Source organism: Palaemon carinicauda, chromosome 22 (genome assembly GCF_036898095.1).
Source record: "Palaemon carinicauda isolate YSFRI2023 chromosome 22, ASM3689809v2, whole genome shotgun sequence".
NCBI lineage: Eukaryota > Metazoa > Arthropoda > Malacostraca > Decapoda > Palaemonidae > Palaemon > Palaemon carinicauda.
Window position 1 is genome coordinate 3,429,800 of NC_090746.1, and position 14,579 is coordinate 3,444,378.

General features: G+C 33.4%; 1 protein-coding gene across 6 annotated transcripts in view; it reads left to right on the top strand.

The window, feature by feature from the left end:
• The window catches only part of Rab14 (RAS oncogene family member Rab14), a 74,157-nt gene extending 59,843 nt beyond the window's left edge, over window positions 1–14,314 (top strand). For all 6 annotated transcript variants that reach the window (XM_068345908.1, XM_068345910.1, XM_068345913.1 and 3 more), the window contains 2 exons: window positions 1,898–1,966; window positions 6,445–14,314. In XM_068345908.1, the coding sequence (XP_068202009.1) occupies window positions 1,898–1,966; window positions 6,445–6,553 (178 nt within the window). In that variant the 3' untranslated portion in view covers window positions 6,554–14,314. The remainder of the gene's footprint in view (window positions 1–1,897; window positions 1,967–6,444) is intronic.
• The last annotated feature ends 265 nt before the right edge of the window (window positions 14,315–14,579 follow it).

Here is a 14,579-nt window from a genome sequence, read left to right on the forward strand (position 1 = left end):
TTTTTTTTTTTTTCTTTTTTTTATATATATATATATATATATATATATATATATATATATATATATATATATATATATATATATATATATATAGAATTACAGCCACGAGATATGAAATTTGTTTAATTATGATACTCAAATATTGAAATGCAATTTTCCTTCTAGTTCAGTTAGGTCATAACCAATCAAAACTGTCAGACCCATTTTTATAATCTGACCACTACAAATCTATCACAAATTGAAAAGGAATGGAAAGTAGAGCGTGACATATTTCATGTTCTTATCTTATGTTATGTGTAACGAGGTTTCTTTAAAAAAAAAAAAAAAAAGTGAAATTTTTATGTTAACATAAGAGATAGAGGAAAAATATATTTATAAAAAAAGCAATTTAATGTAATCTTTCAGGGGAGTTTGACAAATAATTTATACGTCGGAATACAACGATGAATTGTGAATATCCATGTTTAATCGAGTAAATTTTTAGTATTTCCCATAATATTTTGTATTAATTATATTTAATATTTAAGTGAATTAGTGAAATATTATGGGAAATACTGAGCAAAGAAAATAAGGATAATAACCAATAAGAAAAGGTATAATAAACAATAAAAATCCATGAATAATAGGAATGAAAGCAATAATGTACCAAATGTCTAAAGTCCTATTTTCCACTTAGTTTTTTAAAACTGAAATGCTGTTCAAGTTATTATGCAGGAAGGTATCAAATATTATTAAATGGAACTAATAAGCTGAAAATTCGATCGAGATGGTAAGAAGAAAGAAAATGTGTTGAAGGGATATTAGATTAAAATTTAATGTAAAGAAAGGATGTTGATTTACGTACTGTACTGTACATACGTTACGTAAGAGTATTAAATTACATTTCCTGTAGGCCTACACAACTGCACGGGTAGTACACTTCACTCTCAATGAACGCAGTCCTTAACGAGTGGTAACTTACGGATTTCATCATATGACACAGATTTTACCAGAACTTTGTGATGTTTTTTAAGTAATTTTTTATCATTTTTTCACTTGTTGTATGATAAATATTTATACATTGATAGAAAAAGAATTACTAATGATATATTTACAGTACTGTCCTGTATTGGACTGTACTGTTTAGGAAACTGTAGGCCAAGAATTTAAACACGGTATTTGATTTTGTTAGCTGTTTAAACGTAGCTTATTCTAAAATCATGATTTTTAATGCTATAATTATATATGCTTCATTAAGGCATTTTTTTTACATTTGTTTTCAATTTTGAGTGCATTTCAACCATCAACAATTAGTGACTTTTTTACTCTAAAATATCAGATTTGAATAAGTGTTTTGTTACTGCTTATATATGGGTAGTGTGGCAATTACTTTCGTGTTGTATGCTTTCTTACCTCATACTGAATCTGTGTTAATAATGTAGAGTACAGTTAACTCGGAAAAGTAATGTGAATTACGGTACCATGATAGAAATAACGTGAAAACAATGTTGTGCAGTACAGTGGGTTACTTAGTTCATTGGTAGGTTACGAGTGGACCTAGCCTAAGGTAGCAAACATTCACGAATTCTCGATATTTGCACCTGACTCTCTTCCCTAACCCCTCCAAATATGGAGGGCTGACTGTATATAAAGAAGGCATAAGTGTTTGGCATGAAAGAAGGTAAACCAAGGGCTCCGTAATTTTATGCGTAATATAAAATTTCATAGGTTCGATAAGTAAAATTTTATGGATTTTTATATATATTTACAGCAAATAAATGATCCTTTACATATAATTTTTTTTTTGTTAACAATATTCCCATCAAATCATGTTGAAGTTCTTTCCATTTAATTTTTCTCCAAAAAAGAACAATCTCTGCATGAAATAATGATTTATATTTTTTTTCCCTTCCCTTAGGGGAGAAAATGTTGAAGAGGCCTTTCTTGAAACAGCTAAGAAGATATATCAGAATATCCAGGATGGCAGGTTAGTATTATGTTAAGTTTGTTGGAAACAAAAAATTTTTGCTAGAGTAATTCTTAATTTTCATAGCTATACAAACTTGAATCCTTTAAAATCTAACAAATTTTTAAGGAAATTGTGTTTTTCCTAGCTATTCAAACTCAATCCATTTAAAATAGGAAATGTTTTCAGCAGAGCAGTTAAATTTGTTAAAGAGGTAGTTAACAAAAGATAGTGAACATGGGCCAAGTAGTTCTGCTAACTTTATGGTCAAAGGCTTTTCACTTATGACCTTCATCTCAGAACGAAAAGGGGTGGTTGAGGTGGGGAGTTTAATTGAAAAAACTTGTTTTTTTGTAGCTAGGAAAAATGTGTTTATTTTAAATAGTTATTTGTTCCTACAAGTATACAAACCTGGTCCTTTGAAGAGGGGAGACTCACTTATTGGCCCCCTAGAATCAAATTAGTTGGTTCTTTTTTCTGTAGAATACGCCAGTCTCCTTACTTCCATGTGGGAGCAACCCCAGCAACATCCTGTCAGCCCAACATAGGGATATGTAAGCTGAAAGGTCTTGCCCTGTATGGCCTGTACTTGATATGTATCTGATACTTGTTCAAATGAGGAATCCCTCTACCCTGAAGGGGAGATGCAGTCACAAATGAAATACCTGGTATATAACCAATGGGTTTGTTATTCATTTAATCATCCTCCCTCTTCATTGAGGGGGGATGGGGGAGAATTTCTACTTACAGCTCTAGTTTTATAAGATGGTTGTTCTTAAGTGTAGCTCACCAGAATTATTGTCCAATTCAGCACGTAATAGTACAATTACTTTATCCCCAAGTAGGGGAAAGGAAAGAAGCTGAAGAGTCGGTTATTCTACTTTACATGCAGACCTACACTGACATGTTGCCATAGACAAGATACTTTGTGTCCCATATGCAAGCTGGGCTAGCTACAGTAATAAAGCAGCAACCGCAGGGCCAAGAATAAAAGTGTCAAAGGATTTATGGGTATACTCTCATAATAGAAAGCGGTAAAGGTTGTTTGGCCCTTCCAAACTCCTGCCTTCATCACCTGGCCAACTGCAAGATTCTTCTTGAAGGCTAAGATGCTCTTGTCCGAGTTGGTACCTCGACCCTCTCAGTAGTCGAAATGTATGCTCTATGGATTGTTTCATAAAGCAAGAGACTGACTTGTGTTGTGTCGATATCTCTTGATTCTGCCAGTATTAAGGAAGTGTCTTTGACACTTAGGCCTGAGATGTCGAGTCTTCTTCATATAGCACTGCAGAATCCTCACAGAACATAAAAGTATTCCTTCTCAATTACTTTCATATAGAGGTTATGAAGAAGGTCTCAAACCTGGGGGTCGTGTGTCGATGAGTCCTAAGTTTTGGCCACGAGCTCAGGCAGATAACTATAGAGACCTTTTCCAACCCTCAACTCAACCCTCGCTTACTCTTTTCGTAGATCGTGAGGGTAGCAAAAAGTCATGAGACATGAGAGTAGATCTCTGTCTAATGAACAACTCCCTTAAAGAGGGGAGGTCTGTGCCTCTCATTTAATAGACCATACTCAAGCCTTTTATAACTACATTTGAGAGATTATTTTATGGCGAGGGGAAAAGAGGATGTCTGCTATCTGCAGTAGGGATCCTCCGACCATAGAATTAACCCTTTTACAACCCCAATCACAGATGATGGCCCACAGGTATCCAGACATCTCTGTAGTCCCTCACAAAAAACCTTTGGTTCATAGATGCTGTGAAGTTCAAGCATCTTCACAGATTGGTGGTACCTCTGAAGGTGCAGCTGACAGGAAACTCTTTCATATGGGTAGTTCTCTCGAGACCCTGGCTGAAGTGTTAACAGATCAGGATACCACTGTGGTCATTTGGAAGCCACAAGGGTCATCCTGAGGCCTGTTGTGATCAGCAAAGCAGGCTGAAGGGAGGAAAAGCATAGGCGTCCATGTGATCTCGTGAGTGATGGAAGACATCCTCAAACACTGTCCATGTGACTAGAACAGGGAAACAAAAAACAGGGAGCTTGCTGGCTACCTGTGTGGCAAACCACTTGATTGCTGGTGATCCCCACAAGGTAAGAAACCTCTCCGCTACGCAAGGATAATCCTCGGGGACTGAGCCAGGGGTGTATGCTAAGGATCTTAACAACTGACAAATTGGATGATGAGAGAAAAGTGCTGTAAAGTTTTTTCTTAGACATTGTCTAATATGACGACAAAGAAGATTTGGCCTTCTTTATCTTCCTGAAAGAAAAAACTTCAACGGAAGGCAACAATCCACACACTATAGCAAGGGATGGTTGTGAACAATTGTGTCCCTACAAAAAGTGTACAGAGTGTAGATATAAGGTCAATCTAGCTATGAACTGGTTGCAGCGCCCACCCCTTTCCCCACATTTACGAAGTTTGTTTCACAGTCATATTCAAATCTAAGCATCAATCATTCACTCAGTAAGAAAGGGGAAAAGATTAAAGCCTTTGAATAGATTGCTTGTGGCAGCCGAAGACAAAAGTTAAGAGCCTTGAACAGGAAGGTAGGCAGTGTTCCCTGCCCCTTTTTGTTAACTACCTCTCAAAGGTTTAAAGGCCGCTCTTGAGGGGCAGAGGCAAGGGACAGTGACATTGCCCTAGCAAGCAGGACAATGCCCTAGAGACTGACCATATATTGGTCTATATATGATCAGTGCCCAAGCCCCCTCTTTACCCAAGCTAGGACCAGGGGATTTCAGCCAATAGCTGCTGATGACTCATGAGTAAGCAGGTAAACGTATAGATTCCCCCAAACCCCCCATCCTTAGCTCACAAGGATGGTGAGGTTGCAGACAGTAAAGGAACTAACGAGTCTGAGCAGGATTTGAACCCCATTCTGGCGATCACCAACCAGAGACGTTGCCAATAAGCCACGTCAACCCTTCATTAAATTCAACGGGCATTCCAACTCCACTGAAGACATTCCCTGGTTTAAGGGAGGAAAGGTCTTTATACACGTAGGAACAAGTCCAAAGAAATGTACATCCCTTGATCGAGTACAAGTTGTTTGAGTGTGCAGATCATTGTACAGGCAGTGTTTGCTTTTCATCTCCTTTGTCTCAGATCCGTTTACCATGATTTTTCACATGAACAATTATTTTAAATTGGAGATTTCTTTTTTATTAATTTCACAAACCATAAGTTTCATTTTCTCTCTTGTTAATCTTTCTGTGTAATTAGGTATTAAATTACTATGAAATAAAGTAATGATTTTTTGTTCTTTTTATACAAATGAATATACTTGCTGCTTTCCTTGTATTTGATTTCCCTGTTTGATGCAATAAATCTTATATTCATAAAGGGTTAGAATTCTTTGGGTTTGGTTTTGGATTTGGTCCTTATTATATCTCTCATTCATGATATTTTTATTATCATTATTATTATTATTATTATTATTATTATTATTATTATTATTATTATTACAAGCTAGGCTATAACCCTAGTTGGAAAAGCAAGATGCTATAAGCAAAAGGCCTCCATCAAGACACAGACTTACAGGGTTGATGATCTCTTCATATGTTGATAGTAAATATACTATTATAAAAGTCTTACTTAATATAAACAATTTGCTTTGTACAGCATAGATTTACTTAGTGCAACATCTACAAACCTAGGAGCTATTGTAAATATTTATAGTCTCACAAGTTCTTTACCCAAATTTTTCATGAATATGAATACATTTGGGCATTCAGCATCTCGGCTTATGAAGTCAGGCGTATACTTCATGATGAGTTCTAAGGAAGCAAACTATGTTTTTAAACCCCAAAATAACTCCTCTTAAAAGCCTGTAGGCCTACATCTATATTCTGTCTTGAAAAATTAGTCTGTTGTCTGATATCTAAAAATATGAATTATCTCAGTAGGACATATCTCTGGTATGTAAGACTGATGAACTAAAAAACTCACAGGACCATTAATAAAGTAAACATTTGACTAATGAGTTTTTGTGAAGGAAATTTTGTCTTAAAATCATAATAATTCATAACGTTTTAGAAAATTGGTGGATGTAAATTTTTATGCACTATCTGGTCTTTGGAGACTGTTGGGCATGTACAGGTGAATCTTATTTTTTAGTTCCACCATACTGTTCACATACATACAAACGTCCAGAAAGCGTACATTTTTTTGTTATGATCATCCTGCCTTTTCAGACAAATAGTACATAAAAGAATTAATTTTGATATATACATTGTGAATATAATCCGTAGATTGGACCCCTTTCAAATCTAAGAGAAAGTTTGTCTAGACTAATTATATGAACTCAAAACCTCTGCTGACATTCTGGTTTACAATTTAACTTTCAAAGGGGAAGCTACCACTGGTGATACAGTAATTTAGTATTCAAAGGTCCCATTTTCACATGAGATTTTATCTTGTCTTCAAGTTTTAAAGTCCTATTCAACATGTTTGTATTTTTGTTTAATAGTTTTTTTTTTTTTCTTCAGCTTGGACTTGAATGCAGCTGAATCCGGGGTCCAGCATAAACCAACTCAGCCAGGTCGAACAAACTTGAACAATGACTCTCAGCAAAATCGTGATAATTGTTCCTGCTAAGCTCCGCCCCAGCTCCTAATTGTGCCCTTTTAAGAAATTGTTGGTGTGAAACAGAGAAAGATGACTGAAATTTCCAGGATGTTTTGTATGTGATTATGGAAAACTAACGGTAGTTTTCTTTTTCAAATTTTGTACGATATGATTCTGGAAAATCACACTATTTAAGAAATCAAAGCTTAAATGACTTAATTAAAATGTAGGCCAGTGACAGACATAATAAAATTTGCCATAAGTGAATTTATCAGAATAACAGGAAATAATTTTTGGAGTTTCTTTTTTATTTTCAATCTGTCCATTATGAATACGTAATTCATCTTTGTTACGAACATGATTCCTATATCGTAACATCGCTGATTATTTTTATGTATTACATCAAGGAAAAATGTTAAAACTTGGTCTTGGCTTTTATAAGAGATATGAAACTATGAAATTCAAGTGTTTATAGGTACTGTGTTACTGTTAATTTGGAATTTTATTGTTTCTTTTATTTACATAGAAATTTTAACAATAAATTTTTAAATGATACTTAATGTGTTAAATTTCTTGAAAGTGATGTACTGGAATAGTGCTAGTGAAATATATAACAAGAGGTCAAGACTTAGGGGAAATTTTTACATGACTATGAATGTATATGCATATATGAATATAATGTATGAAAAAAAAAAAAAGGTATGTATGTTCATATCAAGAAAGGCTTTTGAGTGTTCTATCAGTTAGTGAAGTCAGTAATGTTCAGTGATTGAAGAATGATTTGTTAAATAAAAACCATTTAGATATGAATTTGTCTAAAACTGTTAATTGGAATATACAATATACATAGGAAAATAAATGTTTGCATATTTTGAAATGGACTCGCGTGTTTTTAAAGTAATATAAAATATAATTCGTTTTCAGGGTTATTTTGGGGAATGTTAAAATACAGCTGAACGTTGTGGTATTAAGAATGATGCTATCTCCACAAAGATTAACTGATGGGTAACATTAAAGTCTACAGACCTTTAGGTAAAAATTTTTGTGATTCAAGTAAATTAGAATATGCCATTAACAAGTTGAAATTATCCAGTTATGAGATACATAGGTTGCTCAGACCAATTATGGGATATTATTCTTAGTGGCTTATCATATCCCTTACATTCACAAGTACGTATCACCAATTCCACAGTGCTTGTCTAATTTTGAACATTATAAGGCAATTTATTTTTCCAGGTCTTTGTTACTTTTATTTTACTATCAGTAATGTTGTATTTTTTGTATTAATATTATGATGGCATCATTTTGTTTTAATTCTGGCTATCCGTCACCTAGTAATTTTTAGATTTTTGTTTGTCTTGGACAGCTGCATTACTGGTTAATAACAGGTCGTATATAATTTTTTAAGGGCATAATCTCTCTACAATTATTTAGGAACAGCACTATGTAGTAAGCTGAGGAGGAAAGTGTATGAGTATTGTTTTTTCCTTCAAGATATGACTATCATGAGCACTGAGAAATTCATTTTTATTTGCAGCAGCAGACTTCTCCTTATGAGGTCTTTAATGTTTATAGTTGTGGTTCTTCATTCAGCTCAAGGTGCAGCTTTGCATTACCCAAATTTATTGTTGTATCAGCTGATTACATGATTTCTAGACCATGGGAAAACAATGACTGTAGCATATAGAACTTGTATTCAGATATAGTAGATTTTCAATTCTGATGCAGTCATGTATTTGAGACTATCATCATAGGCTTAGTGTTCATCAGGATTTTATAACTACAGTATCAAGAGTTAGAATTTTTACCTTCATCTGTTTAGTACAGCGTGTACCAATAACAGGCCCAACATTTATGGCAGTCATCTCTTATATCAGTAGATAGTTTTATTTTAGGGCTCTGTGGCCTCATAGTGTGTTTCTCATTTACCACTGGAATGAAATGTGAAGTTACATGGTTGAATGCATGTAGGCAGCAGACTTTAGACCAAATTGTAAAGGTACGAGACTTTATAGTCAGGATAAAAAGAGTTGCTCTGAAATTTTAGTAGTTTATGGACTTTATCAGATGCTCATTTCTGTATTTGCAAACATTTTTAGCTTGGGAGATATGTAAAATTTGAAGGGAATTGCCTTTTTTTCTAGACTAACACTTTCAATACAATGGTACTCCTAGTGCTTTATTTAAATTTCCAGCTCTGATTGGTTATGATTCTACTCAACTTTTTTGCATTTTGTCATTCTAGTGGAAGTTTGGAATACCTTTTTTTTTTTTTTTTTTACAAGTAACTGGATTATTTCTTATCCAACTAACTGGAGAAAGAAACCTGTAGGTATATATAAAGTAATTGTGATATCATGACACTAGAATGAATTAGTCTTATAAGACAAGGAATGAGGAGTATGAAGAAGATGATCACAATAATGTAACCTCTCCTGAGGTGCTTCTGGAGTCATGTAGTACAGTAGTCTGGTTGATCAGCTTTAATGTAGGAAAAATAAATCTGAATTTTTCAATGATAGAATTTTGGGTTATATGACTTTTCTTTAAGAAAAATTTTATGGAAAATATTACTGTACCTGGTTTAGTACAGTAGATAAGGATTCCTGTTGGTGTCCTTGATTTAGATATACAGTAGTTACCACAGTACTCTATACTGAAGTTCTTGAAAAGTATGATAATTAACTGGTTTTTACTATTCCATAATTTTTTTTCTTGCGTTGGTGTTCTCATGATAAAGATCCTAACCATTAGGTAACAATTACATTTGATTTCTTGTAGGAATGTTAAGGAAGCATGATGCAAGAAGTCATCAAACTTTAAAAGATAAGGAAATCCTCTCAATTACATAGTCAACAGCATTTTTGGGGGAATACCTTGATTTGTTTTGGTGGACCTAAATTTCTAGAATACTTTTTTTTTTTTTTTAGGTATTTCTGAGCAACTAGGAAATTATTTATTTTGATTAGAATTAAACCTTTGTTTCTTCGTTGGATATCTTGAGGGAAACTTTAATTTCTGGGGAAAATATCGAAATTAAATTCTTCATTGGATAGAGATTATGTATAGTGTATATAATTTATGTATTAAGAGAAATTAGCCCCAAATTCAGTTTAAATTCAGCATAAAGAAATCTTATTCCCCGTAGGATTTGATATGATAGTGGTAAAAGTATTTAGTAGCATATATGTGCATAAATGCTTTCATATCGATACTAATATACTGGTATATATACTATATATGTATTTACACTTTTACATTGCATAAATAATAGAAATGTACTAATTATGTAGATGAAACAATCAGCAGAACTCGTACAAATACACAAATAATCTTGAATACATCGGATACAAAATTAAATGGTATAGAATCCGCACTGTCAGCATAGGAAATGAACAGAAGAAAGAATTTTGGCCGTAAGAGGAAAAGTGGCGTAAATGAAATACAGTGATAGATCATAGCTGAGACTCTAATGTAAAGGATGAAAGTTTGTCGTAAAATTTTCTCTTGCTGTAAAGGGAATGAAGCTCTTAACATCATAAACAAAGCAAGAATAAAATTGTTTGAAAGATTTGGCTAGTGGGGTTAAGTGTTGTAGAAATTTATTTTCTAAATTTTTGAAAGTTTAAAACTTGTATTTCCTAGTGGAGATGGTTAAAATTTCTTCTGCTGTACTAAATGAGCCCAGTAACTTCATTAGCTTTTATTTCTTTAGCTGACACTTCTATGAAGTCTCCTTGATTTTTTTCCATTCCCAACAGATATTCTCAGGCTTCTGCTGTATTTTTATTCCGTATTCACCCCTAGTTATTCATACAATAAGCAGATTTTCAAGACTTAAATTTTCATAACCAAACTACACTTACAGTATATAGTTATCATCATTTTGAGTGTGGTTTGAATGTACTGTACAGTAGTTTTACTAAATAGATTATTTCATTATTTGTAATTAGCCTTAGCCAAGTCATGTTTCCTTTGAAGAATTCGATTCCAATTCCTATGTGAATAGAATATGATTTACTGTTTATATATCAAATGATTGTTATTTGCTTCTGTTAACCTTATAATCCAAAAAAACATCACCTGTGTTGTTACTTTTCAATTTGATTTCTTTTTTCTGATGTATATATTTAGTCTGGGCAAAGTGAATCATGACAGGTTGACTTGATTTTGGTTGATGATTGATAGTAAAGGCTTGGTCTGTAGAAATAATCTCAATATTATCAAATCTTTTTGGAGGGGGCCAGTCATTTACATTTTTTTTTTTTTAGTTTTCCTTAGCAGTGTAATTCAGTTTACAGTATAAAGGGAATTTATGAAGTCTGGGGTTGACTAGATCTTGTTTTTAGTGATCTGATGAGTGAGGTTCTGTTGTTATAAGAAAGTGCTGATGTTCTTTTGTTATAAGAAAGTGCTGATGTTCTTTATTTTCTCTGTTGGAGTAGAAAAAACAGACTACTTGATGCAGAGTAGTAAATTTTTTACCTTAAACTGCTTGCAAAATGGAAGGTGTAAAAGGTAAGTGAGGTGTAGTCCTAGAGAAGACATCATTTTTATGTGATATAATAAATCTAATAGTGATCTTATGGTATATCTTGTATGAAGTATTTATTACTGTAATTTGTTAACATAGTGTTTAATATCCTTATACCCTAATTTTTTCATTCCATTTGTGGGTATCCTTAACCCGGTTTGTCAGCAGGTGTGTTGGGCAAGGGGTCCTTGTTTTCTTGTTGTGGGTAATTCTTGACTGTTGGATGATGGGGTCTGTTGGTGTTCAGGTCTCACCGGATCTGTGTTTTAAGTTCACAATAACAAGTAAGGGAATGCATTTTCACTCTTACCGCATAACTCCAGAATGGAAATTTCTCTATCTGTAAGGGAATCCCAAATGTGCTGAGTAATATTAACTTTCTACCCACAATGTCTACAATGAAAGCAGCTTTTTTTACTCTTAGTTTTTGTTGATCAGCTGTGAAATTATCGATTTGTAGTCTCACCATTTAGTAGCTGCTCTAGGAGTTATGTAGTATATGCCAGAGTAGTCACCTTGCATTTTGTATTTATTTATATATATATATATAAACAGTACTGATACATATATTTCTTTCTATTTTGGGGATTTTTACTACTACCTTATGTTGAGAGGAAAGGTTGTTGATATAGTCAGAAGTTTTATTTACTTGTGCTTTCCACAGATGCTATACAAGCTTACTTTGAAACTGCAAACAATTGCACGACTTTGAAGATCAAGTTATGGACTGCTACATAGTTTTATCCATATTGATCTGCAGGCTGTATTGAATGTAGTTATTATAAATATGTATAATCATGATATATACATGTGATGCATGCATCTGTATCTGTTGTTGCATAGTGTCAAGAGTGGCTATTAGACATGACCAGATGTTAATCCTCATTTGTCTGGTTCATAACTGTGATAACATTATGTTGATTCCACAGTTGTTCCCTAGTCCAGCATGTATGCAAATGTGCAAACATCTGTCCATTTCTTGTATCCTTAGATATCATAGCATTGAATGTGTTCAGTGTACACCTATTAGTTAAAGATAAATGCCTGCATTTTTTGTGACATAAATATTCGAGTCATTGCATAGCAAGTACAATGTGACTGCTCCATCCTTTTAGCATAGTTATGTACTAATTTCTATATTTTGACTTTTTATTTCCTACAGTCTTTGGAAATTGACTCATTTCATTTTACAAATATAATGGAAGCTTTAACATTGATGAATATATTAGAATTTATATAAGGTTATTTCTTTTACTTGGGATTGAATAGTTTACCATTGATGGTTTTATGCAATGGTGCAAATTTTTATGTCTTGATGGGTCACAGAAATGGTCGTTTCTCAAGAGGTACAGGTGTTCACCACAATGTTTAAAGATTCTGATCATGGTAGCTTTTTGTATAAGGAGTCTTTTATTACTAATGATAAATTCAGATGAGAAATACATACAGTATTTTTAATAGGTTAATACCTTGGATTTTTTTTTAAATCTACATTGAGTGATTTTGTTTATGGTATGAATGTACTGCATTATTGTTGTTGTTACTACTATGACTACTCACTGAAAACTTATTGATGAGTAAAGGGAAATAAAGTCCTCTTAAAAAGTGAATATGTATATTGAAACTCAAACTGCTGCAGTCACTAGTTGCATCTGTTGAAAATTAAAGATGTCTTTCTTCCTTTCTTGCATCGTTGGCAAAAATTCCAGAGAAACTTTATAAAATTCTCTTCATTTGGATTGGAATTGCTTGGTCATCACAGTTTATTTGATAAACACCCTTAGTGTGATTGTATATATTTATAAGTATATACAGTATAAATATACATCTCAGGCAATTTAAATGACATGATAGTATGCATTGTAAATTTTCATTTATTTTTTTCAGCTCTATATTTATCTTACAGCTTTTCCAACCTTTCCCCCTCTTTCCCCACCATTATCTCTGTCAGCTGTAGGTGCCGGACCCACTGTTGACCACCTTATTGACGATGCCCAGCACAGCACTCTGTTGTGCTGTTGTGTGAGAATGTTCGTTATTTAATTGTATATATATGTAATCATAAATGAGGTGTATGTACTCACCCGTGAAGTATATATATATTTTTTTCTGTAGAATGAAAATGAAATAAGGAGTTGCCGGTTGAACTTTGTAATTGCTCGAGAAAAATTCTCATCAACAATCAGTCAGGCAGGCACAGTCTCCTAATATCAGTTATCACTGTGTTTGTTGTTATTTTCAGTTTGTGCTTTTGACGTGAACAGTGGCCACCTGTTCTTGTTTGTTTAGTTCTAGGGTGCAAGAAATTTTTATGCTCTTTTAGTATTTCATATTGATTTTTTTTTATCGTCATGGAAGTTCTATGCTTGCTTTGCCCCAAAGAATCTATATTCCATAAATAATTTGTATTCCAGTTGTCTTGAAGGTGCTCATGGTAAGTCTTTGATTCAAGTGATAACTTTGATCATTGGCACTGTATGGTCCATAATCATACAAGGCAGACTGGGATGCTGTCTGCCTTTTTCAAGGAAATTTTTTATGTATTAGAAACTTGAATAGTTTGATTCTTTTTTTCACATGGTAGTTCATTAGTGAAGCAATTTAACTGATAAGAAGCACTTTCACGTCACAGAAAACCACCTTGCTTTGCTTGTTTACGAAAGTACATAGCTGCGGGTCTGATAAGCTCTCGAGTTCTTGGTCTCTTGGGCTGGTAAACGACAATTCTAGGTTTCATAAATACATTATGTTGAATATTTATGATCCAGCTACAAACTTTTGATTTACTGTATATTGATATTCTGTTGTCACATCACATATAAATGTGGTATCTTTTCATGATAGGAGATAGAAGCAGTTGTCTAGGTGGCATTGTTTTTGTTTTCTTGAACTATTTCTCATGTCACCGTGTTGAAATTAATTCTGTTTTTACAATGACACCAAACTTCAAAGAAAATTGATTGGACTTGGGATTCTTTAAGTTTACATTTATTGAAGAAAAGATAGATTTCTGAGAATATTTGGTTATTTTTAGTGTATTTCTTTAATTCTTTATTTTCAGAAATAACTCGTTTATTTTCTTTAAGAAGGCAGATTTAGAATAAGATTCCAGTGCATTGTAAGCGTAGATACAAGTGGAGGAACCATCCAGCCTGGAAAGCACATATGAAATGGAATAAGCTTGTGTTGCTGTCTATATTGTAAGATTTGTGTACAAATATTAGAAAGTTAGTAATAAATTTGTACAAGTGTAGAAAGACTTATTCTTTTCCTATTCTTGAGACTCCTGGGTCTTTAAGTGTTGGTAGGTACCTTCAAGCCTAGTTTTAATGATCAAGGTTTTACTAGTTTTCTTTCAATAGTGCCAAGGCTATTTTGTGTGAAGTGTAAGTTGTTCTTGCACTATGTACATACCATATTCTTTACAGTGGAGATATACTTTGGTGACAGCTGAAACTAACCCTAAGACTTTTAGCAGGGTGTAACTACCCTTTGCTAGTTAGCAGAGGTTAGACCGGCAAC